This window comes from Malaclemys terrapin, chromosome 3, assembly GCF_027887155.1.
Source record: "Malaclemys terrapin pileata isolate rMalTer1 chromosome 3, rMalTer1.hap1, whole genome shotgun sequence".
Taxonomy (NCBI): Eukaryota; Metazoa; Chordata; order Testudines; family Emydidae; genus Malaclemys; species Malaclemys terrapin.
In genome coordinates this window covers 71,094,185-71,121,379 of record NC_071507.1, presented here as the reverse complement: position 1 = coordinate 71,121,379, position 27,195 = coordinate 71,094,185, and the positions used below count along the sequence as shown (strand labels likewise).

Below are 27,195 nucleotides of genomic sequence, written 5' to 3'. Positions count from 1 at the left end.
TATGAGGGGCAGCTCTGTTGGGGAAGGTGGTTGAGTGGGAAAGGAAGGGAGTTGTTAAGTGAGTGTCAGGTCTCTGTGAGTGGTAATGGGGGTAGTGCATGTCAAAACTTAACTCTGTGTGGAAAAATATCTGTAATTATACAACCATGCTTATAAAAAACCTGGTTAACTCCCATTCAAAGACTTTAAGTTGGTGGGCTGTGCAGTCTAGCATTCCTAACAGTAGAAAGCAAGGAAATACTCAGCTAAGCCATTCTACTCTGACCTTAAATGTAATGCACAAAGGCACATACGTGAAGATTTCAATTCTGTGATTTGACACTAAAAATACCATCTTTAAACACTCTCTAACATCATAGGACATCCATTCACATACATTTTCCTAAGATTTACAGGTAATCATCTCTTGGAGGCAATCTGACACAACAGTGTCTCATTTACTTACACTCCCCAATATAAAACCATGTACAGTGCTGCCTACACTGTAGTTTGTGAAAGCCACATTAACCCTGTATTAATCATTAAAACACATGAGTTCCAGAGTAAGCTGCTCGGTCAAAATGAGGCTGTGGGTGCATGTGGGCTGTAGATGGTGGGCTGGGAGGTGGTTGTGTCAATTCTGCCTAATTATTTAAGTAAAATAAAATGGAAAAATTTGAAATGTTTAGTTTTTATATTTTCAAAATTAGTAATTTTCTCTGTTTGAAATAACTGTTTAAATGTATCCTTTATTTTTTAAATAAAATACTTAAAAGTAATTTTGTCTAAATGAAACATTTTGTTTGATCCAAAATGAATATTTTTCTTCTTGATTTGCTAAAAACTTCAAATAAAAAATGAATTTTAGTAGGGTTGTCGATTAATCGCAGTTAACTCACGCAAATAAATTAAACAAATTAATCACAATTAATCACAGTTTTAATTGCACTTTTAAACAATAGGATGCCAATTGAAACTTGTTACATATTTTGTACGTTTTTCTAAATTTTCATATATATTGTATACTATGTTGTAATTGAAATCAAAGTGTGTATTTTTATTACAGATATTTGCACTGTTAAAATGATAAACAAAAGAAATAGTATTTTTCAATTCACCTCATACAGTTACTGTAGTGCAATCTTTGTTGTGAAAATGCAACTTACAAATGTAAATTTTTTTTTTGTTATATAACTGCACTAAAAAACAAAACAATGTAAAACTTCAGATCCTACAAGTCCACTCAGTCCTACTTCTTGTTCAACCAATTGCTAAGACAAACAAGTTTGTTTACATTTACAGAAGATAATGCTGCCCTCCTTTAATTTACGTCACCCAGAAAGTGAGAACAGACATTCGCATGGCACTTTGGTAGCCAGTGTTGCAAGGTACTTATGTGCCAGATATGCTAAACATTCATATTGCCCTTCTATGCTTCGTCCACCATTCCAGAGGACATGCTTCCATGCTCATGACGCTTGTTTTAAAAAAAAAAAAAATGCCTTAATTAAATTTGTGACTGAACTCCTTGAGGGAGAATTGTATGTCTCGTGCTTTGTTTTACCTGCATTCTGCCATATATATTTCATGTTATAGCAGTCTTGGATGATGATCCAGCACATGTTGTTCGTTTTAAGAACACTTTCACTGAAAATATGACAAAATGCAAAGGTACCAATATGAGATTTCTAAAGGTAGCTACAGAATTCAAACCAAGGTTTAAGAATCTGAAGTGCCTTCCGAAATCTGAGAGACACGAGGTGTGGAGCATGCTTCCAGAAGTCTTAAAAGAGCAATAGTCCAATGCAGAAACTACAGAATCCGAACCACCAATAAAGAAAATCTGCTAGTGGCATCTGACTCAAAAAATGAAGATGAACATGTGTCGGTCCACTCTGCTTTGGATTGTTATCAAGCAGATCCCGTCATCAGCATGGACGCATGTCCCCTGGAATAGTGGTTAAAGCATGAAGGGACATATGAATCTTTAGCAAATCTGGCACGTAAGTATCTTGCGACGCTGGCTACAACAGTGCCATGCAAATTGAAATTGAAATGAAGTGAATTGAAAAAATACTATTTTTTTTTACAGTGCAAATACTTGTAATCAAAGATAAATATAAAGTGAGCACTGTACACTTTGTGTTCTGTGTTGTAATTGAAATCAATATATTTGAAAATGTAGAAACCTCCAAAAATATTTAAATAAATGGTATTCTATTATTGTTTAACAGTGCGATTAGTTGTGATTAATTTTTTTAATTGCTTGATAGCCCTAGTTTTTAGTTTTCGGTTGAACCATATATTTTAATTGCCAAGGAACTGAAAAGCCATTAATTGCCCAGCTCTAAATCAGAGTAGAGAAGTTAAACTGATGAGTGGAGTGAATATGGCGTAATGAATGGTTTAACTGCTTATTTCCTTGATATTAATCATTTTCACGCATGGGATATGCAATGTTGCCACCTGAGCTCTAAGTAAAAGGTTTGTTTGTTTTGTTTGTTTGTTTAGAAGGACTATGTAATTATCAAATCAGATCTATTGCCAACCAAATTAGGCCTGATCTACCAAATCTTTACTCACATGAGTAGTCCCATTCCAAGTCAGTGAGAGTGTCTGTACTGCAACTGGGAGGTGATTTCCAGCCCAAATAAATTGACTCATGCTAGCTCTGCTCAGGCTAACTTGCTAAAAGTAGTAGAGTGGACGTTGTGGCATGGGCAGAAGCTTGGGCTAGTCACACAAGTCCAAGCCCACCCAACCCCCTAGGTCTGAGCTTGAGGGCTAGCCCACGCTACTGCCAACCTCACAACATCCAGACCACTAGTTTTAGGGTGTTAGGGCAGGGAATCAGATCTCCCAGCTGCAGTATAGACATACCCTGAGGCTACTTACCTTAGCAAGGACTATTCATGAGTGTAATGGTTTGCAGGATTGGACCTGTACGGAGTAAGTGAACAAATATAAAAATGTTGTGATGTAATAATGATGTTACCTTCTGTAATTATATTGCCGGTTATAGTTTAGTTTTGATTTGATATTTCATAGTATCTGGGTAAATATGTTATGGTATATTTTGAAAGTCTTATTTCTACTCAAATGTTTTATGTTTTTATTTGCTAAGGCCCAGATTTCTAGAGGTATTTAACACCTCCCTGATTTAGGAGTCTAAATTCTGTCAACTGTTGCTGCAATTTAGAGTCCTAAGTTCCTAGCCCACTTCTGAAAATGAGATTTAGGCTCCTAAATCAGTTAGGCATTAGACCACTGAGCACAGCAACCCTTAAATACTTCTAAATATCTGGGCTTAAGCCCTTGCTCCTGCACGCGGTACCAGGTGAGTAGTCCCATGGAAGTCCTTGTTGTAAGCCTATGTGCAGGAGTGTTTGCAAGACTGGGCCTTAGGGTGGTAATTCGTAATGGGTGTCCCAGTCATCAGTGAGAATCTGCGAAGTTTTACTTCTCGTATGTAGTAGGAATAGCTATAAATACAGAACAAGATGTAGAGATATGGAGGCTATTGTATATATTGCCAGTGCCTACAGTCCTTTTACAAGAGTTTGGGCTGAGTAAGGGCTTCAGGATTGAACCCAAAGTTTCTCTAAGTGTCAGTGTTAGAAATTACTGAAGCAGTTGTAGCTAAACTGCACCATCTTTCCTACTAGCATTTTTTTTAAATTAAGACAGCAACCAAAAACGAAAAGTAACAGAAGTTGATGCTTTTATCAACTTTTTTGCTTTAAATGTCTGATGTCAGTTTGGGCCCACATGTACATTATGCACATGCCATTGAATAAACAGAGTAAAGAATTATCTTTTAATTCTGTGCAGCATGCCCAAACACCACATGCACTGTCTGCTACATGTCACTTCGTATGAGATTCATGCTGGGAGTTTCTTTTTAAAGGCAAATGTTTCTGAAGGGAAGAGTTCAGATTGGGCAGATTGCATTAGTAAATCTCTGTCTCTGAATAGAATTCATATAGTTGTTCTGTGCAGCCTCAAACTGATACTTTATAAAGGTTCGAGTATGTCTGGGAATTGGAGATATAAGAGGGAAATTGAGATATACAGCAGAAACAATGCCTTCAAAGGGGAAACATTAGTAGAAGAAAAAATGCTTCAGCAGAACAGCATATCTACCTTGATGAATGATGATTATTCACATAAAGCAAATCATTTATTCTTTGTCCTTAACTGGGCATGTTCCTATTAATATGTCATCAGGATTTGTATTTTTCTTTTTGAAAAATCATGAGCGTCTGGAATCCCTCGTGTATCAGGCAGATACCAAAATCAGAGAGAGATGAACACAGTCAAACAAGATGTTTTATTTTTCAGAGTAAAGCCAGCCCAAAGTCCATTATTCTCAACCTATAACTTGCTATTTTGAATCTCCTTAAAGAGGGGAACCACATCTTTTCCTTGCTCAGCAGAGTTATACAAACACGTGAAGTTGATGTAGCTTTCACACATCTTCTGTATGGGCTGCTCTCTTTTCTTTTTTTAATCTCCTCACTCCTCTCAAAGCCCAAGGGGGCTGAAAATGGCTATAATGTCTACATAACCCACCTTGCTTCCAGACTAGAGGCTGATAATGTCACCTTTCCCATCTTCTAGATGTGAGGAATGGATCCAGACCCTGGTTGCCCAGGAGTAATCTTATTTGCTCAACCTGTAGGACCAGCTGTGGAAGTGGAAAATAAGCTACTAGATCGAGAAACGGGATGAAATATAAAACAAAAGATGAATTACTGTTTCTAAATTGGCCATTAATTAGACCCCATCTGTTATAGTCACCATGGCACAAGAAGGCTGTTATTGTATTGGAGAGGACAAAAAAGAGTAGAGTGTGTCTGAAGAAGCGAACATTTGAAAGGGTTAAGAGAGCTGAATTTTTCATTGTTAAAAGTGATTTGGAGGTGACCTAATGGAAATTTCCAACATTATTAAATGAAATAGGGCCTGGCTAGCTACAGGAATTAATAGTGAGATGTGTCTAGTTCCAATCTAGCCAGGATGGTAGTAACCAAAATCCCATTGGTTGTTGGATGGCCTACATGGAAGAAGCTTGGTTATCTCACCTGAGTTCCTAGTAGACAAGTTCTCAGATTTTGGCATTCTTTCCATAAAGATAAAGGGTAAAATCTCGGACCCCATTGAAGCAAGTCTCTGAGGCCAAATTGTTTTTAAAATGTCTGTGATTTTTGGGTGCCTAACTTTGAGACACCTGGGGCCTGATTTCTCTGAGGTGCTAAACACTGACTTCAGTTGGGGTTATTGGGTGCTCAACCCTTTCCAACATTTAGATGCCTCAAGTTGGGCACCCCAAAATTGAGGATATTCTTAATGTTGGGCCATAACTGCCCTGTGTCTCAGTTTTCCCATCTCTACAACGATACATTGTTATTTACCTACCTTACAGAGGGTTTTGTGACTTAGTTAAAGCTGTAAACCACAATGAGAATATAAAGTGCTTATATATGTGTTAAGTATTGTTATATTATTATTTATAGGCGGTGCAGATAGCAATGCCGATAGTTAAGTTGACTTGATACTCCCCATTATAAGACCCTCTTTTCAATTGTTCAGAATTTTGCCAGGTTCTCCAAAAAAAAAAAAATTTGGAAAGTGTCAGCTGAAACATTTCTATGAATGAGATTAAGGAAAATATTTTGTTTTGCCTATGTTAATTTTCCCCCTTAAAACTGTTGAGAAACTCTAGCACTCCATGCTTTGGAACAGGGACTTGAAATTTGGCAGGGGGGTCATCATGGTATCGGGGGAGGTTGTCATGGTGTTATCATTTGTCATTCCCATTATAATGTGCCCAAATCTGGCCAATTTATAAGCCTCTCAGAATACGTAATTCACACATGTTTATTAGAGACTTGTTAGAATTTGGCAGCTAAATTCCCTAATGATTCCCATTTGTACTGAGGCTGCAGGGGCTGAGTAGGTCTTTCCCCGCAATTGCTATTCCAGGCTGCTCTGGTGCTGAGCACTGGAACTGAGAATAGGAAGCCTATTTCTCTTATGCTGTCAGTGACCCCCTGCTGGTGCCTAGGAAGACAAGGAAGAAACAGCCTGATTGGAATGCAGAGAGTTGAGAAATGGGAGCAGGGGGTGTTGCAGCTGGGGAGAAGCAGAGTGGAAGGGGGAGCAGTCAGAGGACAGACTGAGACAGAGGAGAGGGATCAGATGTGTTAGTGAGGGATGTGGTCAGAAGTAGTGGGGGAAGGAGCTAGAGGGTATAAAGGTGCAGAGAAGTGTTTGGGGGCAGGGGGCAGGAGCTAGGTGGTGGATAGGAACTGAGGAGGAAGAGAACATGTGCTGCGGTGTGACTGGGGCAAGTGGGGGTGGTGGATGGGGAGGGAAAAAGGGGATAAGGACAGAAGCTGAGGAGGAGAAAGGTCTATAACTACGAGAGGTTGCAAAGGTAACCGTATTTTTGGCATTTCCTAAATTTTGAGTGCTGACTCTGCAAACTTGATATTCTTGTAAAGTATTTTGTTTGGATGTAATTATTTATGGAGTGCCTTTAGTTTAAAGCACACCCATTTAAACTACCTTACACACTAACAATTTTGAGTATCTGGTAATTTCAGGTCAGGAATATCAGGCCTGCTACTGGTACCACGTAACCCAGTACAACTTGCTGCAGGTTGAGTCCCCAGCAACTAAGCTGGGAACCCCACTACTCACTGAATGATGTGGGACATGCCAGACACCCACTGGAATGAAAAACAATATCCGTAAAAGAGTAATCTCCATCTGTTGCTGCTGCCTTGCAGCCAGCTCTTGGCTGAATAAAGGCTAGGGGATGAAACCCTGAACCAAACCCGGTGTGGAGAAAATATTAGGTGGTTGGTACTGTAACTCAGCTTTGTGTTCCAGTATCTCCTGCAGCTGTGCTGGCTTCCAAATGTCTTGGATCCAAGTCCTTGGCTTCGGTCAGTACCACCGAGGGATGGACTTTGGTCATAAGGCAAGTTCTGCCTCCTTATTTTCATTGCCAAAGGTTTGGGTACAATAGTAACCCTCTTCAAACTTACTTGTTGGAATGTAAGGACAACATGCAGTGGTATGTCAAATGACCTAGAGGACATCAGTGATCCTAGAAAGTCTGCCATAATCAATAGAGAGCTAGAGAAGTTTGACATTGACACGGATGCTCTCTCTGAAACCAGACTAGCTGACACAGGTTCCCAACACAAGAAACATTATAGCTTTTTTGGCGGGGGGGGGGCACGGAAAAAGCAAACACCATCACGGTGAACACAGAGTGGGTTTTGCAGTCTTATTAGCATCCAAGGTCAAATGTCACATTGCAACATCAAAACATATTTTATCAATAATATCTTCTAGAAGTGGCTTTGCCAACTTCATCAGTACATATGCCCCAACGCTTTCCTCCATTTCTGAAAAGAAGGACTTGTTCTATCAGCAACTGAATAGTGTCATCAGTAAGCAACCATGGCATGAGCGACTCCATTGATAAACTTCAGTGCTTGAGCTGGCTCAAATCACAAGATCATGTTGGTCCCATGGAATCAGAAAAATGAATGGCAATGGGCAAAGATTATTGGAGCTCTGCACCCACCAAGGATTGTGCATTACCATCACCTACTTCCAAGGTCAAAGGGTCTTGTGGAGACACCCGAGATCTGGACACTGGCACCAACTGGATTTTAATGGTCACCTGCAGGATGTTCTCCATACTCAGTTTTCACATGCAGACTATGACACAGACCATGTGCTTGTGTGCTGCAAAATAATGCTTTCATTATAGATATCCATTATACTAAACACAGCTGTTTCATACCCCTGAATATCAATAATACAGAAGACCAAGAAAGGTGTTTCCAGTTCACTCAGGGAAGTTGTCATTGATTGTACCTCCGCTGAATTCTGATGCAGCATGGAACAACACTCATGTTCACCTCAGAGCAGCCAAGGGCACATTTCAACAAATAGCAAGGCAATGTGCTCAATCATATTGGCTTAGTTTGTGCTAGAAGATACAAATATCCTTTGAGAATGAAGATGTAAGAGGTACATATGATGTAATTAAAAAAAAAATATAGGTCCTTTAGCTAAGAAGACTGCTCCACTCAAATCTCTTAATGGTATCATCATTGACAGAATCAAACAGATGCAGTGCGCGGTGGAACAGTATCACAAACTTTATTCAAATAAAACCACCTTTTCTGAAGCAGCATTAAACGTAATCCCCAGGCTCCAGACAATCAATGCTTGATATAGAACCAACTATACATGAACTTGAAAAGGCAGCCACCTGCCTGGCATCAGGAAAGGCCACAGGAAAAGATGGAATTCTGGCTGAAGTATGAAACAAGGAGAACTGGCTGTACTTCAATATTTGCACAATGTTTGTTTGGTGGAGGGAAAGAGAGTACCAAAAGACATGAAGGATGCCAACAGTGTAACATTGTATAAAAATAAAGGAGATTGGAGTGATTGTAACAACTACATAGGAATCTCTATCCTTCGTATTGCTGGAAGGCATTTGTACCGGTCATTCTCAACAGACTGCAAGCTCTTGCTGAACACACATATCCAGTCAGTGCAGCTTCCATGATGATAATCAATTATTGATATGGTTTTCACACTTAGACTACTTCAAGAAAATGGTTTAGAACAAGGAAAATATCTCTCTGACCTTCATAGATCTTACAAAGGCTTTTGACCTGGTTGGCAGAAAGGACCCTTTTCAATTGCTAGAGAGAATTGGCTGCCCTCCAGTCCTCCTTAGTTTGATTCGATTCTTTCATGAAGACTACAGTCCAATATGATGTTGATCAGTCTGACAGCTTTGAAAATCTACAGCGGTATCAAACAAGGATGTATTTGGGCATTAATGCTGTTTGGTATATTTTTCTCTCTGCTAATTAGTCATACTTTCTCATCTAGCACCGAGGATCTGAATCTCCATACAAGATCAAATTGAAAACTCTTCAACATTGCATGTTGAAGAGAAAAAAGCAAGGTTAAACCTATGTTGATAAGAGAACTACGTTTTGCAGTTGGCACAGTGCGCTTTGCACATAGTGAAGAGGAGCTCTGGAAACTTAGCAATATCTTTGTGTTTGCTTGTGATGAATTTGGACTATCCATCAGTCTAAAGAAGACAATGATTATGGCACAAGGTGTGTTGACTGCCCTCGAAGTTTTAATAGCTGGCGCTACGCTAGCAGTTTGTGCATGAGTTCTCCTATTTAGGTTATCCAATATATTTGATACTATGTATAGATTACTAGCTTAATTCTCACATCAGAAAGGCATCCACCATATTTGGTCAACTGGCCAACCGTATGTGAGATAACAGGAAATTGACATTGAACAGCAAGATATGGGTTTACCACATATGCATCCTGAGCATGCTGCTGTATGGTGAGAGCTGGACCACCTACAGCAGGCATGCGAGAAGGCTAAACACTTTCAATACCCACTGTCTTTGTTTGTATTTTAAATACCAAGTGAGAAACCAAAATTCCTAATACTGAAATACTTAAGAAAGTAAAATTGCCAAACAAACACAGATATATCTTTGTTCACTTTGTCATCCTGCACTGGATGGATGATGCATTCCAAAGGACCTCCTGTATGGAGAACTTGTGGATTCTCTAAGGCCACTGGGCCAATCTGATGTTCGTTATCGATGAAGACCTCAACAAATCATTCTTTCGATGACCGTGCTCTGTGCGTCTGAAGATGACTGATCAGTCCGATTCTGGCGTGGAACGTCCTGTCACACGTCGGGCAGGCATGTAATGGCACTGCTGATGATGTACGAGCAGCTCTGGACTTGCGCAGCTCACGCTTTTTTTCAGCCTCAGCAATACGCCTCGCCTCAGAGGTATTACTGCCTGTGTGAATGAGGCTGCGCCATGCTGGACGGTTCAGTGCGAAGGTTTCCCAGGTGGCGGTGTTGATCTCAAAGGACTTCAAAGAGGTCTTCAGCGTGTCCTTGAACCGCTTCTTTTGTCCTCCAGGGGGAGCGCTTTCCCTGAGTGAGTTCTCCGTAGAAGAGCTGTTTAGGAATGCGTTCGTCTGACATTCTCACGACATGTCCGGCCCACCTGGTCTGGGCTCTCATCAGCAATGTGTGAAGTGACGGCAGACTGGCTCTAGTAAGGATATCCGTACCGGGCCCTTTGTCCTGCCATCTGATTTTTAGAAGCTTTCGCAGACAGGAAACGTGGAAGTGATTGAGCCTTCGTGCATGACTCCGATAGACAGTCCACGTCTCGCAGGCGTACAGCAGCATTGGAAGCACCACTGCTCAGTGACCTTCAGCTTCATTGGTAGGCTGATCCCTTGACGTTCCCAAACGTTGGAGCGCAATCGGCCAAATGCAGAGCTGGCTTTAGCAATTCTGCAGTTTACTTCATCATCGATTGACACTGCTCGGGAAAGGGTACTGCCCAGGTACGTGAAGTGGTCCACTGTCTGAAGTCTCTGTCCATTTACAGTGATGGACAGTTCTGAGTATGGAGCGTGGGGAGCTGGCTGGTGCATGACCTCAGTCTTCTTGATGTTAATGGTGAGACTGAAGTTGTTGCATGCAGTTGAAAACTTGTCCATACCGGCTTACATTTCTGGCTCTGTACTAGCATTCAGAGTACAATCATCGGCAAAGAGAAAGTCTCGAAGTACAGTTTCCTTCACCTTGGTGATGGCACGCAGTCGCCTCAGATTGAATAGTTTCCCATCAGTTCTATACTTCAGGCCTATTCCTTCAGTGCAGTGTTGAAAGGCATCAGTCAAAGTGGCAGAGAATATCATGCTGAACAAAGTGGGTGCTAAAACACACCCTTGCTTGACGCTGTTGGTGACTGGGAAGGCCTCATATGTTTCACCGTCATCCAGGACACGAGCCATCATACCGTGATGAAATTGACGTACCATTCGTATAAATCTGTCTGGACAGCCAAATTTAAATTTCGACATGATCCTCCACAGGCCCTGGCGACTGGCAGATTCTCCAGAGATGGGCTGAACACTTTGAAGCAATTCTCAATCGCCCCTCAATCATCAATGAGGAGGCCATTGACAAGATGCCCCAGATTACAGTCAATGACTCCATGGATGCTTCACCAGAAGAGGACGAAGTGAAGAAAGTTATCAATCAGCTGTCAAGTGGCAAAGCCCCTGGGTCAGATGCCATACCAGCAGAGGTGTACAAAGTCGGTGGACCCGTGCTGCTTCGGAAACTCACTGAGCTGCTTCAGTCCTTCTGGAAGCAGGGAACCATTCCACAAGAATACAGATATGCGTCCATCTTGCACCTCTATAAGAGGAAGGGCAATCGCCAATCACCGTGGAATCTCGCTGCTTTCTACAGCGGGGAAAGTTCTTTCACGGGTTCTGTTGAACCTATTGATCACTCACTTGGAGAAGGGCTTACTGCCAGAATCACAGTGTGGCTTCCGCAAGGGACGTGGGACTATTGACATAATCTTCGCTGTGCGTCAGCTACAGGAGGAATGTCAAGAGCAGAATCGTGAACTCTACTCAACTTTTGTGGACCTCACGAAAAAGGGCCAATCTGGGCTCAGGTTCAAGGACGTTTGCAGGAGGGATTTGAAAACTTTCAATATCAACACTGCAAACTGGGAAGAAGCAGCTAGCAACAGGCTACCGTGACTGCTGCACCAGGGAGGCAAAGAGTCTGAAGGAAGCTGGTTGAGAGGGAGAGAAAAGCAGAGAGCGCAAACGGAGAAAAGTGCAGCAGGCCTCAAGAACCACGAGTGCTGCACCAGTCTCCTCTTCTGGCCCTGTGCCGTACACCTGCACCATCTGTGACAAGGACTGCTACTCAAGAATTGGACTTTTTAGCAACTCATGACGCTGCAGCATGACACATAGTAACTGAACTGCTTTGGCACTTACACCATTGTCTTTTGAGACCAACTGTTGCCATCTATCCATCAGCTAGTAATTTTGAATGTTGCCGCTAAAAAATGGTATTGGGAAAGGGCAGAAACTTACAGATGGATAGTTCTGCTTTGTTTTCTTTTAGTTCACAACTGACTTGTATTTGGTTTGTGCTTTTTGGTTTTTTTTTCCATCTTGCTTCTAAGACCACTATGTGCTTTTTAAAATTTATATAGTTTTTTTCACAAATATGCAAGATTAACAAATAGCTTGTAGATTTCAAAATCAGTGTGAAATTGTCTTGATATTGGGTTATATTATACTCTCTTGCACCTTTGTGATTCAGGACTAACACTGTGGGCTCCCATGGAGTTACTCATGAATTACACCATTATAACTGAAAGCAGCATCTAATCCATTGCCTCTACTTAAAAACAAAAACAAATAAATTAAATGTTACGAAAGGGACACTAGAAACAAGTGGGTTGCTGCTTTGCTTTCTGCCTAAAAAGAAAACCCTTTTCAATGTAGCTTTCTGAACAAATAACATGCTCTGGGCTTTTTTTATGACAAAACTTATTGATGCTGAAAAAGAAATGGATCTGTATGCATCTGAACTTGTCATCCACCACTGCTCCTCTAGCCTGCAGTTATGCAGTTGTTACCATAATACTTATAGATTTATGAAGACTCCCTTTTACTAAATGATTTATTACTCTTTAGCTGAATTCCTTTGGCCGTTGACTTTATTTCCAAGTCACTCTGTTCAGCTCAATTGGTTGCCTTCAGTTACCGTGGCAACCAGCAGATGGGGTTCTTTGACAAGGGTCAGCGGGGAGGCTGCTGCAGTATACAGGAAGAGCAGCTAAATAACACAGCTTTCAGCATTGACAGTCCTGCTCTGGCTGGCCAGGAGTAGTTATCAGATTACTTGTATTAAAACCTAATTAAGATGTGTGCCAGTAAATGCAGCATGGTTATTGGATTTGGTGATTTAGCTGCTGCAGGTTGCTGTAATTCAATCATACTACTTCAGCAAATTCAGCTATGCAGTGAAGAGTGGAAATGTCTTGCATGCATAACCTGATGGCACTAAAATAAGTAATCTTTTTTACTTATTTTAAGTCGCTTCTTCAAGTCTAAGATCCCCAACCCTGCTCTTAAATCTGGATGCTGTCTGCAAACCCCAATAGATCCGTTTATTGAAAATAAATGTAAACATCTGGAGAGGGACTAACAAGCTTCATACCATCCTCTTCTCTTTGTTCATAGTCACCCGTGGGATTATTGAGTATAATTTAGATTGTAAACTCCCCAGGGCAGAGACCTGTCAATATATTTGTTTAAAGCCTCACTATTAGAATAGACATACTAAATACTTCGCTCCTGAGAAGATATCATTTTGTCTGGTACACAGAAAATGTCAACATAACTTTCGGTTGTGTTACTATCATTTTGTGCACTGAAAACTTTATTTTTTTTTTATGAGATTCACCCCAGTGTAGAAGGCTTGCCCAAAACCCAGTGTGCCACCTACACTGAGTTCCCTGACGGCCTGAATATTATTCTCTGTTAGCTGGGATTCTTTTTACTTTGGTATTGTCCTTACTCAAAGTAATTTCTGAGAGCTAGGAGGTATTGTATCCAGTCACTTCCTTTTCATCTCCATGCAGGTCTGTCCACTTAATGAGAACTCACTAAGGATACACCTGCACTGCAAAAACAAACAAACAAACCAACAACCCAGCAGTGAGTCTCTGAGCCCAGGTTGAGAGATTTGGGCTCATGCTACAGCGCTAAAAATAGCAGTGTAGATATTTCCACTCAGGATCTGAGACCCACCTCCCTTTGCCAGGTTTCAGAGCCGAGTTCCAGACTGACTGGGAAGGTCTTTGCTATTTTTAGCACTTTAGCATGAACCCGGGTCTGTAAATCCTGGGCTCTGAGACTTGTTGCCAGGTTCTCTAAGAACACAAGAATGGCCGTATTGGGTCAGACCAAATGTCCATCCAGCCCCCAGTATCCTGCCTACCAACAGTGGTCAATGCCAGGTGCCCCAGAGGGAGTGAACCTAACAGGTAATGATCAAGTGATCTCTCTCCTGCCGTCCATCACCACCCTCTTCCCCCCCCCCCCCCTTTGCAGTGTAGGTGTACCCTTAGGGACCCTGATTTTAGATTTAAGGCTATTTGTTGTGCAGAACATGAAGATGTGGCACTTGATCCTACAAGGTGTTGAGTACCCTCATCTCCTACTTTTTTGTAGGACCTGGCCCATGGTCTCTGCCCCAAGGAACTTAACATACTAACTGGGATTTCTAAGGGTTCAAAAACAGTGCACCATATATTGGGCCACTCTGAAATAAAGCTGCACGTACATTCTGAATAGCACCACTAACAGGTGATTATTAAGGTTTAGAATGAGAATTTGTTTTCTCTTTGAAACAAACTAATTAAAGCTGCAGTTCCTTATGCCCCAAGTCTTGTTTCCTTTTTTATGTAACCAGTTGCCAACCTGTGCTTATGTCCCACACTGCTATCTTTTGCTCCCTTACCCCTCTGTGTAAATTGGGAATTTTTGTAATATGAGGCAACAGATGGAGAATAATTTTAAATGCATGATTTGTAGATGGGAGCTATTTCCTTTTGTCAGATTATGCTGTAAATGGTCTAAATGTAGGGTAGTGCTAGAATGGTTAGAATTTGTTTACATAACTGAACTGCAAAGTAAGTAATACTTCTTTAACTAAAGACTTGTTTCTCTTCGCTTGCAATAGTTTGTCTCTAATTGAATTATCTTTCATATGCTTAAAGCAAGATATGTCATCCTGTGTAGACAGACAATAGGGGCCTGACCCAATAAGGCTTTAGGGTCACATGGGCTATCTGCCAGGGATCCGGTAGAATGTCAGACGTTGATTTTGATCTGTAAAGCATCACATGCCCTGGGACCCATCTCTCTGGGAGATCACTGTTCTCCCTGTGCCGAGCTGCCAGAATTGGGATCAGTGAGGGTGCCAGAGCTGGAGCCCACTCATGAAAGAGAGGGGACAGCTGGCAGGGCATTCTGTATTAGGGCCATCTATCATTGCAATTTGCTTCCTCTGATCCAAAATAGTGATGTGCAGTATCAATGCGAAAACACCAATTGCTTTGCTGTGAGGGTCTGGGAGGATGCTGAAGGGGGGTTGTAGAGCTTAGCTGGTGATGTTAATTATTGAGTAAAGGAGTGCCCCTGGGGACCATGTTTTTAAAACATGTCAAGGCACTAGGGCAAAGGAGAGGTGGTGCCCTTTATGGAATATTTATAAATCAGTCCAAGTTCAGTTTATTATTTTAATTTATCTTGAAGTTGGTAGGAGTTGGACCAGGCCCTTAGCACTATTAGAGTTTAGGAACCTGGAGTCAAAAAGGTTTCTAGACCTCAAGACGCTAAAGGGATAGGACAGAACTAATAGGAGATTCTTTAAAGTTTTCCTTTGCTGTGTCTCTGTGAAGAAAGTAATTTATAATAGTAACTCCCTAGCACTGATAGGGAATCTCTGGATGAAGAGTTCAAAGTGCTTTGTAAAAAGGAGTAAATAATACCTACCTTATAACTGGGTGTGCTAAGGCAGGGAGAGATTGTGTGACTGTCCTCGAGTCACATAGTGAGCCAGTGACCAAGCAGGGAATAGAACCCAGCTGTCAACTTTCCCCAGTTTGGTGTCATATCCTCTATAACTACACTGCTTCACAGTAGACATTGCTTCCTCTCTTACACTGGAAGTGATATATTGCTTCTGGAAGCGTAACTGCATCTGTTTACACAAAAAGGACACAATTTCTAGGTCCCTGAAATCACACAACCAGAGTAAAGAAATATATACAGTAGTGAACTTGTGTGTTAATGTGTTATGCCTTAGAAGTTATACAAGGTGTGAGACTGTAATTAGCAGCACTTTCTATACTATCAAATGGTCTCTTTGTTCACTTAGTTGGCAGCTTAAAACCAGCTGTCAGGGTTTGCAGCTTGCTGGGTTACGCTTACAGCTTCTTTCTGATCTCCAGTACGTGGTAATGCAGCTTGTAAAATCAGCTCCATGTGCACATGGGCTAACATGATAATAGACATTGCTAAATACATGATAATATAGTCCACACCAAGAGGACCATGTGGTCTGAAATGTGGCCGTGCAGCAGCACTATTGAAGTATATTGCAGTAGTGGGGGGCGGGGGCGTGTCATATTATGGCACATAGCAGATTGGAAAATGTGGTTTTGGCATAGTCCTCTCGCACTGTCTTATTCTTTTTAACCTGGTTTTGTGCAACTTTTATTATGAAGAAAGTGTTTTTTTCAGTCTCGGCTGAGGAAGCATTTACTAATGCCAAAGTTGAACAGGGCAGTTCCTAAAAGCGTATATATTGCAAGGTGGCCACATGCAGAGCTGATGTATGTAAGTTCAGTCGGTTTATTTTACACCTTAGTTGAGAGATAATAAAGTACATGACAGAATTACTGCATAGAAACTTTCAATTCCATCTCGTGTTTGTCATCAGAGGTAGTTTAGGGGTGTAGCCAGAGTTCAGCCTAGGTTATGTTGTCCTTTCATTCATGTGAGCCCTGATTTACCAAGATACTTAAGCACATGCCTAACTTTAAGTGTGTAAGTAGTCCCATTAAAATCATGTTTAAAGTTAGGCTTAATTGCAAGCCTAGCACAATAAATATGCAGGCCCTTACCCTGTTTCCCCGAAAATAAGACAGTGTCTTATATTAATTTTTGCTCCCAAAGATGCGCTAGGTCTTATTTTCAGGGGATGTCTTATTTTTCAGAAATGAAAAATGCCTTATTATCGGTGGATGCCTTATTATCGGGGAGGTCTTATTATCGGGGGGATGCCTTATATTACAACGAGAGGCAAAACTGTAAGTAGGCCTTATTTTCGGAGGATGTCTTATTTTCGGGGAAACAGGGTAGCAACAATCACCCTACTGTGAAGACCTTGGAATTAAAAGACCTAAGCCACAAAGTTTGGATCCATGGCGCAAGCCACTAAACTTCATCTACATTCGGTGGTGATCGTTTCTAGGGTTTTGGTTCAGTTTATCCTAAGGTGGGGGTCAGCTCTCCTGTTCCGATCTGTTTCCAAGCTCCCCCAGTGTTATGGGGTGCTTGGCTTTGGGGTGTTGGGTCAGACCCATCTCAGCAACATCTCTATCAGTATTTCCCCCCTAATTCATTTGATCATCAAGGAACTGCCAAGATATCATTATTCAAAAAATAAATGTCTAATGACCTTTTAAAAGCTGGGCATGTAGATCTGTTTTCTTACAAAATTGTGTTTTCTCCTTCCATGCACTCTGGTAAGGGGTTGTTTTTGTAGGGTTTGTCAAAAGTGCTGATTGTTTAGGGAGGAAGGTAGTATTTCTTCACACAACACACAGTCAACCTATGGAACTCCTTGCCAGAGGATGTTGTGAAGGCCAAGACTATAACAGGGTTTTAAAAAGAGTTAGATAAATTCATGGAGGATAGGTCCATCAATGGCTTTTAGCCAGGATGGGCAGGAATGGTGTCCCTAGCCTCTGTTTGCCAGAAGCTGGGAATGAGCGACAGGGGATGTATCACCACTTGATTACCTGTTCTGTTCATTCCCTCTGGGGCACTTGGCAGTGGCCACTGTCTGAAGACAGGATACTGGGCTAGATGGACCTTTGGTCTGACTCAGTAGGACCATTCTTATATTGGGTGTTAATAGACACTGTACTTACAATGGCCCCAGTTGGAAGGTAAGCATTTACTCCCAGTTACTATAGCGGCATCTGAGATACCACAGTATTTCACTGTAGTGCTACCCAAGGAAGGGTTCAGTTGTTAATGGCACCCAGCTGTATAAATGTAAACAGATATGACAGAGGAGTCCATTTATGTTTTCCTTTGAACAAAAAACAAACACACAGCACCCACCCAACCTGCAAGCACTAGTACAGTAATGGATATGAGCTCTTCAGATTATCTGAGGAGCTGTTTGTATGCGGCACTAGTATTCCTGTGCAGAATACTACGGTAGTTGTGTGTTTCATGAACATAGGTTCTGAGTGTCTAACCTCAATATGAAAGCCCTTCATGCATTATTTTGGCCAGGTAAATGTAGATGCAACACTTCCAATAGCATATGCTCTGGCTATACTCAAGACTTTATTGCTGAGCCGTATCGTGTCTGCTTTCAGATACCACCTGCCATATAGGTATCACACCTTAGGTAGGCAGATGCTACTACCTTTGTTATAGTGGCCCTGCGTGCAACTTGTTCCCTCCTGATATCCATTTTGTACAGTGACTGTCTTCTCCTAATACAGCACCTAGCACAGGAATGCCCCCTTTCTGATTAGGACCTTTGGGAGCTGATGCAATGCAAATAATAATCCCCTTCTATTCATCTGCTTTGTCATTTAGAGTATTTTATTGAGGCTTTTTGGTTTTCATAATTCATAAAACTTACCAAACACTATCCCAGGAAAGTATCCATGAACTTGAGCAAGTGACGTGCATTTGTTTAAATACAACTTCCAGCTTGTTTGCTTTTTACTTTCCTTAATGCAGGAAATGGCAGATTTTTCCTTTTTCACTTTTCCCTGAAAACGGCGCTGACAGGCATCCCGCCTGACAGACTGGCAGTGTAGAGCTAGCGGAGTTATTGAAGCTAAAAAAGTTCCTGAGGCCCGTCTACTGCTGTGCTTACCAGGTGCACCCACCCTGGTGGGGGCCTTTGCTGTAAATTGGGTTCTTGTTTTTTCTATTATCGATACGCTTGGCAAGTTCTGAAGCAGCATTTTTCATGCATTGCCTATCTCTAAGTTTCAGTTATCGGCAACTGAATTTTTTTTTCTTCCATTTGTGTGTATGTGTTGAAATCAACATTTACCAACAAAAATCTAATCCTTCCAACCCTAATTACAGGCCAAGCTTTTGTGTTTTCAGTCTTCTTCACCATCTCATTTACTCCCTGTTTACACCCTTCCCCTAGGAATCCCACTCACTGTATTCAAAGTTCATTGACCACTTTCAAAACATCTCTTCCCCCACCCCCACCCCCCCTTTAGTTAAGACCAGGCTTATTTGGAGAAGCTAAATCAATGTTGCTTCCTGTGAAGAGTATTGGGACTCAGTGTAGGTTGTGAAAAGCAGTATGGTTGGGTGGGATATGGTATCTCACAATTGGTGAGCTTGGATTTTATTAGCTGTCTGGATGAGTGTTGATGTAGGAAGTTTGCAGCGATGCAGATTCTGTTGCATTCCAAAGGCAGAAGCCCTGGAACTGTAATATACCATTGACTCCTTTTCCTGTAGGAGAGGAATGTGATATATGCAATTCTGAAATACACATACTAGAACGTGGGTTCTGTTTTTAATTGAAAAGTGAAAACATTTTAAAATGCTCTTCTTTAAGGGATGGAGATGAACTATATTAAATATCCTCTGCAGAAGAGTTTACTCCAGCATGATGACCAAGCTGAGCTCTGTCATATACAAATTGTACTCTTGCGGGTTCATATCAAAGCCCTTGTGGTAAATTCCAGAGCCCTGCTGTATCCTATCATCTGTTTTATCCAGGTTACACCAGCTTGACAAGCATTGCCAAACCACTGCCCAGCAGCTAGTGGAGTTACTCAACAAACAGAATCAGCTCTTCAGAGAGAGGCAGATGCTAACAGAGGAGGTGCAGTTCCTGCGAACACAGGTACCATGCCAATACTGGGAACAAGAGCAAAGAAAATCATAGGGAAATGTTCTGCAGTCATCAAGAAAGATAGACTTTGCTAAAGTCTTGTATCAAGAAGGAAAACCACCATAAAACACAATCTTCAGAGTACAGAAATAACACATTGATTAAAAGGGATGGCAGGGCAGTTTATAGTTGTACCCACACCCTGATTCAACCTACACTCAATTAAGAAAATGCTGTGAGATGCATCTAAGCAGAACAAATACTACTTGTGTCATTAATTCCAATCAGAAATCTTTGTTTCATCCTTCATATCAGATGATAGTAGGCAACAGAAAATTCCTTGTTTAACAGCATTAGCATGTAGTACAGTATTGAAACGTAGAACTGCCTCTCACCTTGAAACGTAATCATTTTGAAAACTCTAGTTTTAGGGTATATCTACACCTGAGACCCCCACCCTCTGGTTGTGGTTTTGCAATCTCATTTCCCTGTTTTAAAAAAAAAAGTTTTTGCCTCCCTTGTTGCAGTGCAAAAACCTCACCCAGTGGGGTTCTGTATGGGCACAGCAGTCCACCTTAGCACAAGAAGTGGCAGGATTAAGGCCTTACTTATGTAGGGGTGCAGTCTGCAAGATACTGTTAAAATTAACATTTTTCAGACACTGATTTTTAAGTTGGATGCTGCCCCTTTAATCATTCACTACTTTAGAAAGGAGGAAAAGAATCATGACTTTTTAAACTGTAACTGAACTGCTGAATTAAACGTACTCTCCAAATCTAGCACATAATTAAGCCTTTGTTTCTGTGACTAAGTAAATTAACTGATTCGACCGTATCACTGTGATACCAAGCCATCTGGCTCATGAACAAAGCAAGTTTCTGGGTTCATACACGAAATTTGGACTTTCATTAACATGAACAGGACCAAGAGAGGAATTTGTAGTACCAAACTGCAGTGTGAAAGGAAAATCAATGTTTTAATCATTCTATTGTTCACCAAAAAGTAGGCTAGTATTAGAGCATACATGGCAAATAGCAGCATACTTTAACCTAGAACTAAATGAAAAAAACACACACATTATCAGTGTGGTAACAATGGGAAAATGTTGTCTTTTTAATGCTGACTAGAGTACCTGAGTTACCTGTTTTCCCTATATCTAGAATAAAATACTGTGCTACCTTAGATTTACCTGTATATGGTATCTGTTGGAAAATTTAATGGCAATCACTGTGTTTCATGTTTAAGCTCTTTGAAGCTGAAGAATATGTTGCATTAAGAGAAAGTGAAATAACCCTGCACCAAGGAGAGCCAGAGACTCTCTGAGGTCCACTAAGGACTCTGAGATCTGGAAGACTCTCAGTTAGAAGGCAGATGGGCAGCAGTACACAACCATGACTACCTTCTAGATGGTGTGCTGCTAACTAAATTGAATATTGTTACCACTGAAAGTCTGCTTTGCAGTTGTAAAGGATGCATTTGTTAAAATAGGGAATGTGTGCTGCAGTCAAGGCTTTTTACCACTACCACCCAGCAGTTTTCATCAGTAGATCTTAAAGTACTTCAGTCTAATGTATTGGTTGTAACACCTCTGTGAAGTAGAAAGTAATGCATCAAAACATGGAGACTTGGAAGGAAGAAGGTTGGTGACTTTTAAAAAATGTATTCCTGCAAAACAAGAACCTCAATAAGCCAGCTGAAGTGTTTTTAAACAACATTGGATCCATGGGAACAGGAACATAGCTCAGCAGAACTGTATGGTGCACAAGGCAAATGTTTTAAGGAAACAAAGGACAATTCATTACAAGTTGGATATTTTAAGTCCAGATAAATATGAATTCCTTTCAGCTTCTTGTATTTTGTTCAAAAGCAATAATTTTGAATATATGGCACTATTGATCCTATTTTGAGACTTCATGAGATGCCACATTTCATATTTAAATTGATCACAATACCAAATACTTGCCATGTCCATAAAAAAAATAATAGTAACCAATAATGGTGCTGTCATAATGATGCTGGTTAACATTGCTGATCTTAGCTGTACATAATGTGCAAGGTGAGCCTTGATCATCTAATCCCAAAGATGTGCTGCTACTTAGGGTACGTCTTCACTACCCGCCATATTGGTGGGTAGCAATCGATTTATCCGGGATCAATTTATCGCATCGCGTTAAGACGCGATATATCGATCCCCGAAAGCGCTCACCGTCGACTCCGGAACTCCACCAGAGCAAGCGGCGGTAGCGCAGTCGACGGGGGAGCTGTGGCCGTCGATCCCGAGCCGTCTGGACCCCAGGTAATTCGATCCAAGATACTTCAACTTCAGCTACGCTATTCGCTTAGTTGAAGTTGCATATCTTGGATCAATTTTCCCCCACCACCACCGCCAGTGTAGACCAGCACATAGTGATTGTTGCTATTTGAAGATAAAAAAAAATAGTAGTGGGGCATGGGTTTGCGGGTTTTGTTTGTGGGGGATGGAGGTGGTTATGGATAGTAATGTTTCATTCAGTAAGTAGAGTATTTTTTAACATAAATGCCCAGTTCCATAGGCACTTGCATTTCTCAATGTATAATTCTTTTAAATCCCATTATGATATATCCGTATCTGTTCAGATTGTTTGAAAGTCTGGCCTGATATTTTTAGTTGTGCACAGTGCTCTTTCAGCTAAATTTATTGTTGCATGTTTTATGTGCAACTGAAATGTCACTAACTCTTTATTTCATGAGGCAAACAGAGGCATGAAGCTCAGACATGGATGCTGATGGGGACAAGGTTGGATCCTGGATGGATAGGAGAAATAAGGACTAGTCACTAAAACTTTAGGGCAGATTTTTACATAGATAAGGTTTTAGGTAGAAAAAAAGACATTTGTCTTGTGGTCTAAAATGAAGATTGAAGGTTGGTCCCTATGATTATTATTCAAATTTGTATGTTATCTTATAGCAGAAACTGCTTTTTTTCTTCAAAATCGTAGCAATTGCTTTATTTAATATGAATAGAGGTAAATATCTGAAAACTAAGAACAGGTTTACATTAGGGCTATCAATCGCGATTAACAAATTAATCACAATTAATTGCACTGTTAAACAACTAAACACCAACTGAAATTTATTAAATATTTTTGGATGTTTTTCTACGTTTTCAAATATATCCATTTCAACTACAACACAGAATACAAATTGTACAGTGCTCATCTTATTTTTGATAAACAAAATTGCACTTCAGTACTTGTATGAGGTTAATTGAAAAATACAATCTCTTTATTGTGAAAGTGCAACTTACAAATGTAGTTTTTTTGTTACATAACTGTACTCAAAAACAAAACAATGTAAAACTTCAGAGCCTACTTCTTGTTCAGCCAATTGCTAAGAGAAACAAGTTTGTTTACATTTACAGGAGATATTGCTGCCCTCCTTTAATTTACAATATCACCAGAAAGTGGGAACAGGCATTTGCTTGGCACTTTTGTAGCTTGTGGTGCAAGGTACTTACATGCCAGATATGCTAAACATTCGTATGCCCCTTCTATGCTTCGGCCACCATTCCAGAGGACATGTTTCCATGCTGAAGATGCTCGTTTAAAAAAAAAATGCATTAATTAAATTTGTGATTGAACTCCTTGGGGGAGAATGGTATGTCTCCTGCTCAGCTTTACCTGGATTCTGCCATATATTTCATGTTATAGCAGTCTCAGATGATGATCCAGCACATGCTGTTAATTTTAAGAACACTTTCACTGCAAATTTGACAAAATGCAAAGAAGATACCAATGTGAAGTACCTTCCAAATCTGAGAGGGACGAGGTGCGGCGCACGCTTTCAGAAGTCTTAAAAGAGCAACACTGATGTGGAAACTACAGAACCCAAACCACCAAAAAAGAAAATCCAACCTCCTCCTGGTGGCATCTGACTCAGATGATGAAAATGAACATGCGTCGGTCCGCACTGCTTTGGATCATTATTATGCAGAATCTGTCATCGGCATGGACACATCTTCTTGAATGGTGGTTGAAGCATCAAGGGATATATGAATCTTTAGTGCATCTGGCATGTAAATATCTTGGAACTCTGGCTACAACAATGCTATGAGAACACCTGTTCTCACTTTCAGGTGACGTAAACAAGAAGCGGGTAGCATTATCTTCTGCAAACTTAAACAAACCTGTTTGTCTGAGTGATTGGCTGAACAAGCAGTAGGACTAATTGGCCTTGTAGGCTTTAAAGTTTTACATTTTTATTTTTGAATGCAGGTTTTTTTGGTACATAATTCTACATTTGTAAGTTCAACTTTAACGATAAAGAGATTGCACTACTGTACTTGTATTAGGTGAATTGAAAAATACTATTTAGTTTTTACAGTGCAAATATTTGTAATAAAAATAACTATAAAGTGAGCACTGTACACTTCCTATTCTGTGTTGTAACTGAAATAAATAATTTTTTGGATGTTTTCTACATTTTCAAGTATTTAAATAAATGGTATTCTATTATTGTTTAATAGTTCAATTAACCGTGCTGTTAATTTTTTTAATCACTTGTCCGCCCTAGTTTACATGTAATTTGACAACATGTAAATCATCTCACTCTTGGACAGCGTGGTCATACTGGTACTGATAATGCCAAGCTACCTGTATTCATATTCCTAAGTATACACTACTTTTTGTGCTGCAAATTCAATCCAACTTTTTAAAATGGCTAGTTACATTTTAATCCAGTTACACGAGTGGGGAAAACAAAAACTGAATATTACATTCAGCATCCGTATTTGGTATTTGCCTTAAAGTTAATTCCATTACACTCTAACCCCATGTTAATATTTCCCTTATTCTTAGCATTCAAGGGACACAAAAGTGTCTAATGTTAAAGATGCTGCCTGGCCTAGAGTGTTCTGAAAATCTTTTCCACAGAAATATTCTTACATTTTCTGTACAAGTTCTTGTTATTTTACTGGTTTAACAAAAAGGCCAGTCCTGCCAGTTGTTCAGCTACCACAAGGAATGGGATTTGAGGGCTCTTAGTACCAATCAGGTGCTTAACACGTTGTAGAAGGTGCTATCACAAGTTAAGAGGTTTTAAATGCTGGAGAAAGTGGTCAGTATGAACTACACACTTTACAAGTAATATTAGCTGTTGCCTTATGACTGAGGGTGGCACTGTGTTATTTTATTATAGCAACTTGCTCACAAGTTAGAAATAATTATTTTGAAAATATTTGTCCCACAGCCCAGCAGAGAATTTTAACTCCTCAATCCCCTCTCTCTGATACAGGTTAAATTTAATTAGTAACAGGCCTTCTGATTTCCCTTTCTATTTCTTCCTCTCATGAAATTCGAAGCATGTGCTTTGCAATTGTCTCTCACATAACTGCAAATGGGTTAAATATTGTCAATTGCTTGGTACACCACTCACTGTCTAAGTTGCTCTCAGGCAGTGATCTTCATTGACAGATTTAAAGCCAGAAGGGATCATTATGATCATCTGGTCTGATATGACAAGCTATAGCACTACAGCCAGTAATTTGTGCATGAAGTCCTTAACTTCTGTTTGAACTATAGCATATCTTTTACAAATAAACTGCTTCAAAACAAGGAGCCCCAAATTAGGGTCCAAAGGCCCTATTTACAAACCTACATAAGTGTCCAGATTTCTAAAAGTGCTGAGTACTTTTGAAAGGCCACTGAAGTAGGTACCTAATCATGGCATTTAAGCTCCCAGTTTTGAAAGTCTGGCTTCTGCTCTGAACTCCTGTTGCTCCCAAATCAGGAGAACCAGCAATAATGCTGAGCTTTGTCCATACCCAATTATCAGAGAGAATCTGTTTGGCTCCCACCCTTGTTATGCTATATAAAGGTTGAATAATATACACAGTATATAAAACAGTTGGATTTCAACAGACCCCTCTGACATTGTTCCTTAGGTTAGTTCCGGGCACTGTATTGAGGGGCACATAACTATTCTCTCCCCTCAGCTGCCTTAATAGATTGCTTGTTTATCAGATTATTGGCTTCCATAAATAGGCCACATCTTCTTAAATAGCAGAATTCTCCTTGCTTAATCCAGTGCCCTCTGAATTCTAGGAGCAACTCAAGTCCTAATTACCTTATAAATTTCAATAAAATCTTCAGTCATCTAAAGATAGAATAGCTGTCAGAACATTAGAAATTTAAGTGGCCTTTTTCTCAATTTACATGAAACATCTTTGATCAAAATTTAATCTAATTCAGAGTTTCATTCTAGATAGGTATCCCAGCTCAAATACTGTTCATTGGACCACCATTAACTAAGTACTGAAATGCAAGTGTTTACCTACACACAATAGCTATGAAGAGCTGAAAAGTTGCAAATTAGTCTTCCCACCAGAGGTTTCTTAACAGAACAAAAGCAGCTTCCTGTTTTGATACAGCAGCCCACACTAATCTACAGTCTGAACAATTCACAGTAAATAGTCTCTGGCACAAACCTGCCTCCTCTTTCCTGGAAAGGAGATGGGGCAGTACCTTAGACGTGCCCTAAAGCAAGAGCTCTTACTTACTGCTAAACATGAACAATGTCTAGAGCTCATGGAGATCTTGTTTTTCAGGAATCAAATGGCTCTGTTCTTACTACCTGTAAGATTTTTGATCTTGGAAAAAGCCAAGGACAGCAGGTCCACAGGAAGTATAACTTTGAAACAGCATTTGTTTACATAGTATTACCACATTCGTAACCACTGATGAACTTCTTTTCTGAGAAGTTAACCACAGGAAGAAGTGAGACAAACAAATTAGAAATTCAAGTAACTATGAAACACAAGCTATTTATAATCCAATTTTTTTATCTTTATCTTTCAGTTACCCTGTGTACCAGTCTGAATGCTGACTTGGTTGAAGCTGACCCAAAGCAATGTTTCAAGTGAAAGAAAACTTTTGCTGGTTAAGTTCAGTTGATTTACTTTAGCTGTTTCACACATTGTATTTAAATTATTAAAACTTTTTGAATGGAAACACCTTTCCAAAGTTTGAAATAAGACTTCCAGCATGTGAGTTTTCCTAAGTGCTTCCTGTGAAGGGTTAGGCTCAGGATCAAGTTAAAACAGCAGGTGCACAGGATGGATTTAACATTTAGCTTGTGTAATTTTTAAGAAAATATTTTAAATGTATTTTGTAATTTATTCCAGCATGTGTCTCTTGTTACATATGTAAATACCAATAAACTTACCTTGATTTTTTTTCTGTGCGTCTCATTTTGAATTTAAGGGGAAGCTGTGCAATTATATTTTGGCCTATAACGCCTTATTACTAAAGGTGACCAGCATATGTAAGGAGAAGGCATAGAGAGTTTTCAAGATATATAGCTAACTGGAAACTTTTTCCATTAAACAGCCTTGTACAAGATTTCTTCAATTAAGTTCTAGTCTAATGCTAATTGTTTATAATATGAAGTAATTTGCATGAGCTCTTAGTTAACACTCAAATCAAAATTTTAAAAAATTAGCTTTCATGGACCAGATAAATTCTTTCCTAGGTGATTAAACCACTAACATACCTTAATAAAGTAAATACTCTCACACTTCTTATCAACCTGTCTGTACTGGGCTATCTTGATAAGTAAGAGAAAAA

At 40.1% G+C, this 27,195-nt stretch overlaps 1 protein-coding gene across 6 annotated transcripts in view; it reads left to right on the top strand.

The window, feature by feature from the left end:
* Positions 1-26,804, top strand: part of SDCCAG8 (SHH signaling and ciliogenesis regulator SDCCAG8) — a 154,724-nt gene extending 127,920 nt beyond the window's left edge. For 3 of the 6 annotated variants that reach the window (XM_054024248.1, XM_054024250.1, XM_054024247.1), the window contains 3 exons: positions 16,698-16,790; positions 19,480-19,606; positions 26,428-26,804. In XM_054024248.1, the coding sequence (XP_053880223.1) occupies positions 16,698-16,790; positions 19,480-19,606; positions 26,428-26,448 (241 nt within the window). In that variant the 3' untranslated portion in view covers positions 26,449-26,804. Of the gene's footprint in view, positions 1-16,697; positions 16,791-19,479; positions 23,641-26,427 lie in introns of those variants that run through there. The other 3 variants (XM_054024253.1, XM_054024252.1, XM_054024249.1) reach the window with 2 other exon arrangements.
* The last annotated feature ends 391 nt before the right edge of the window (positions 26,805-27,195 follow it).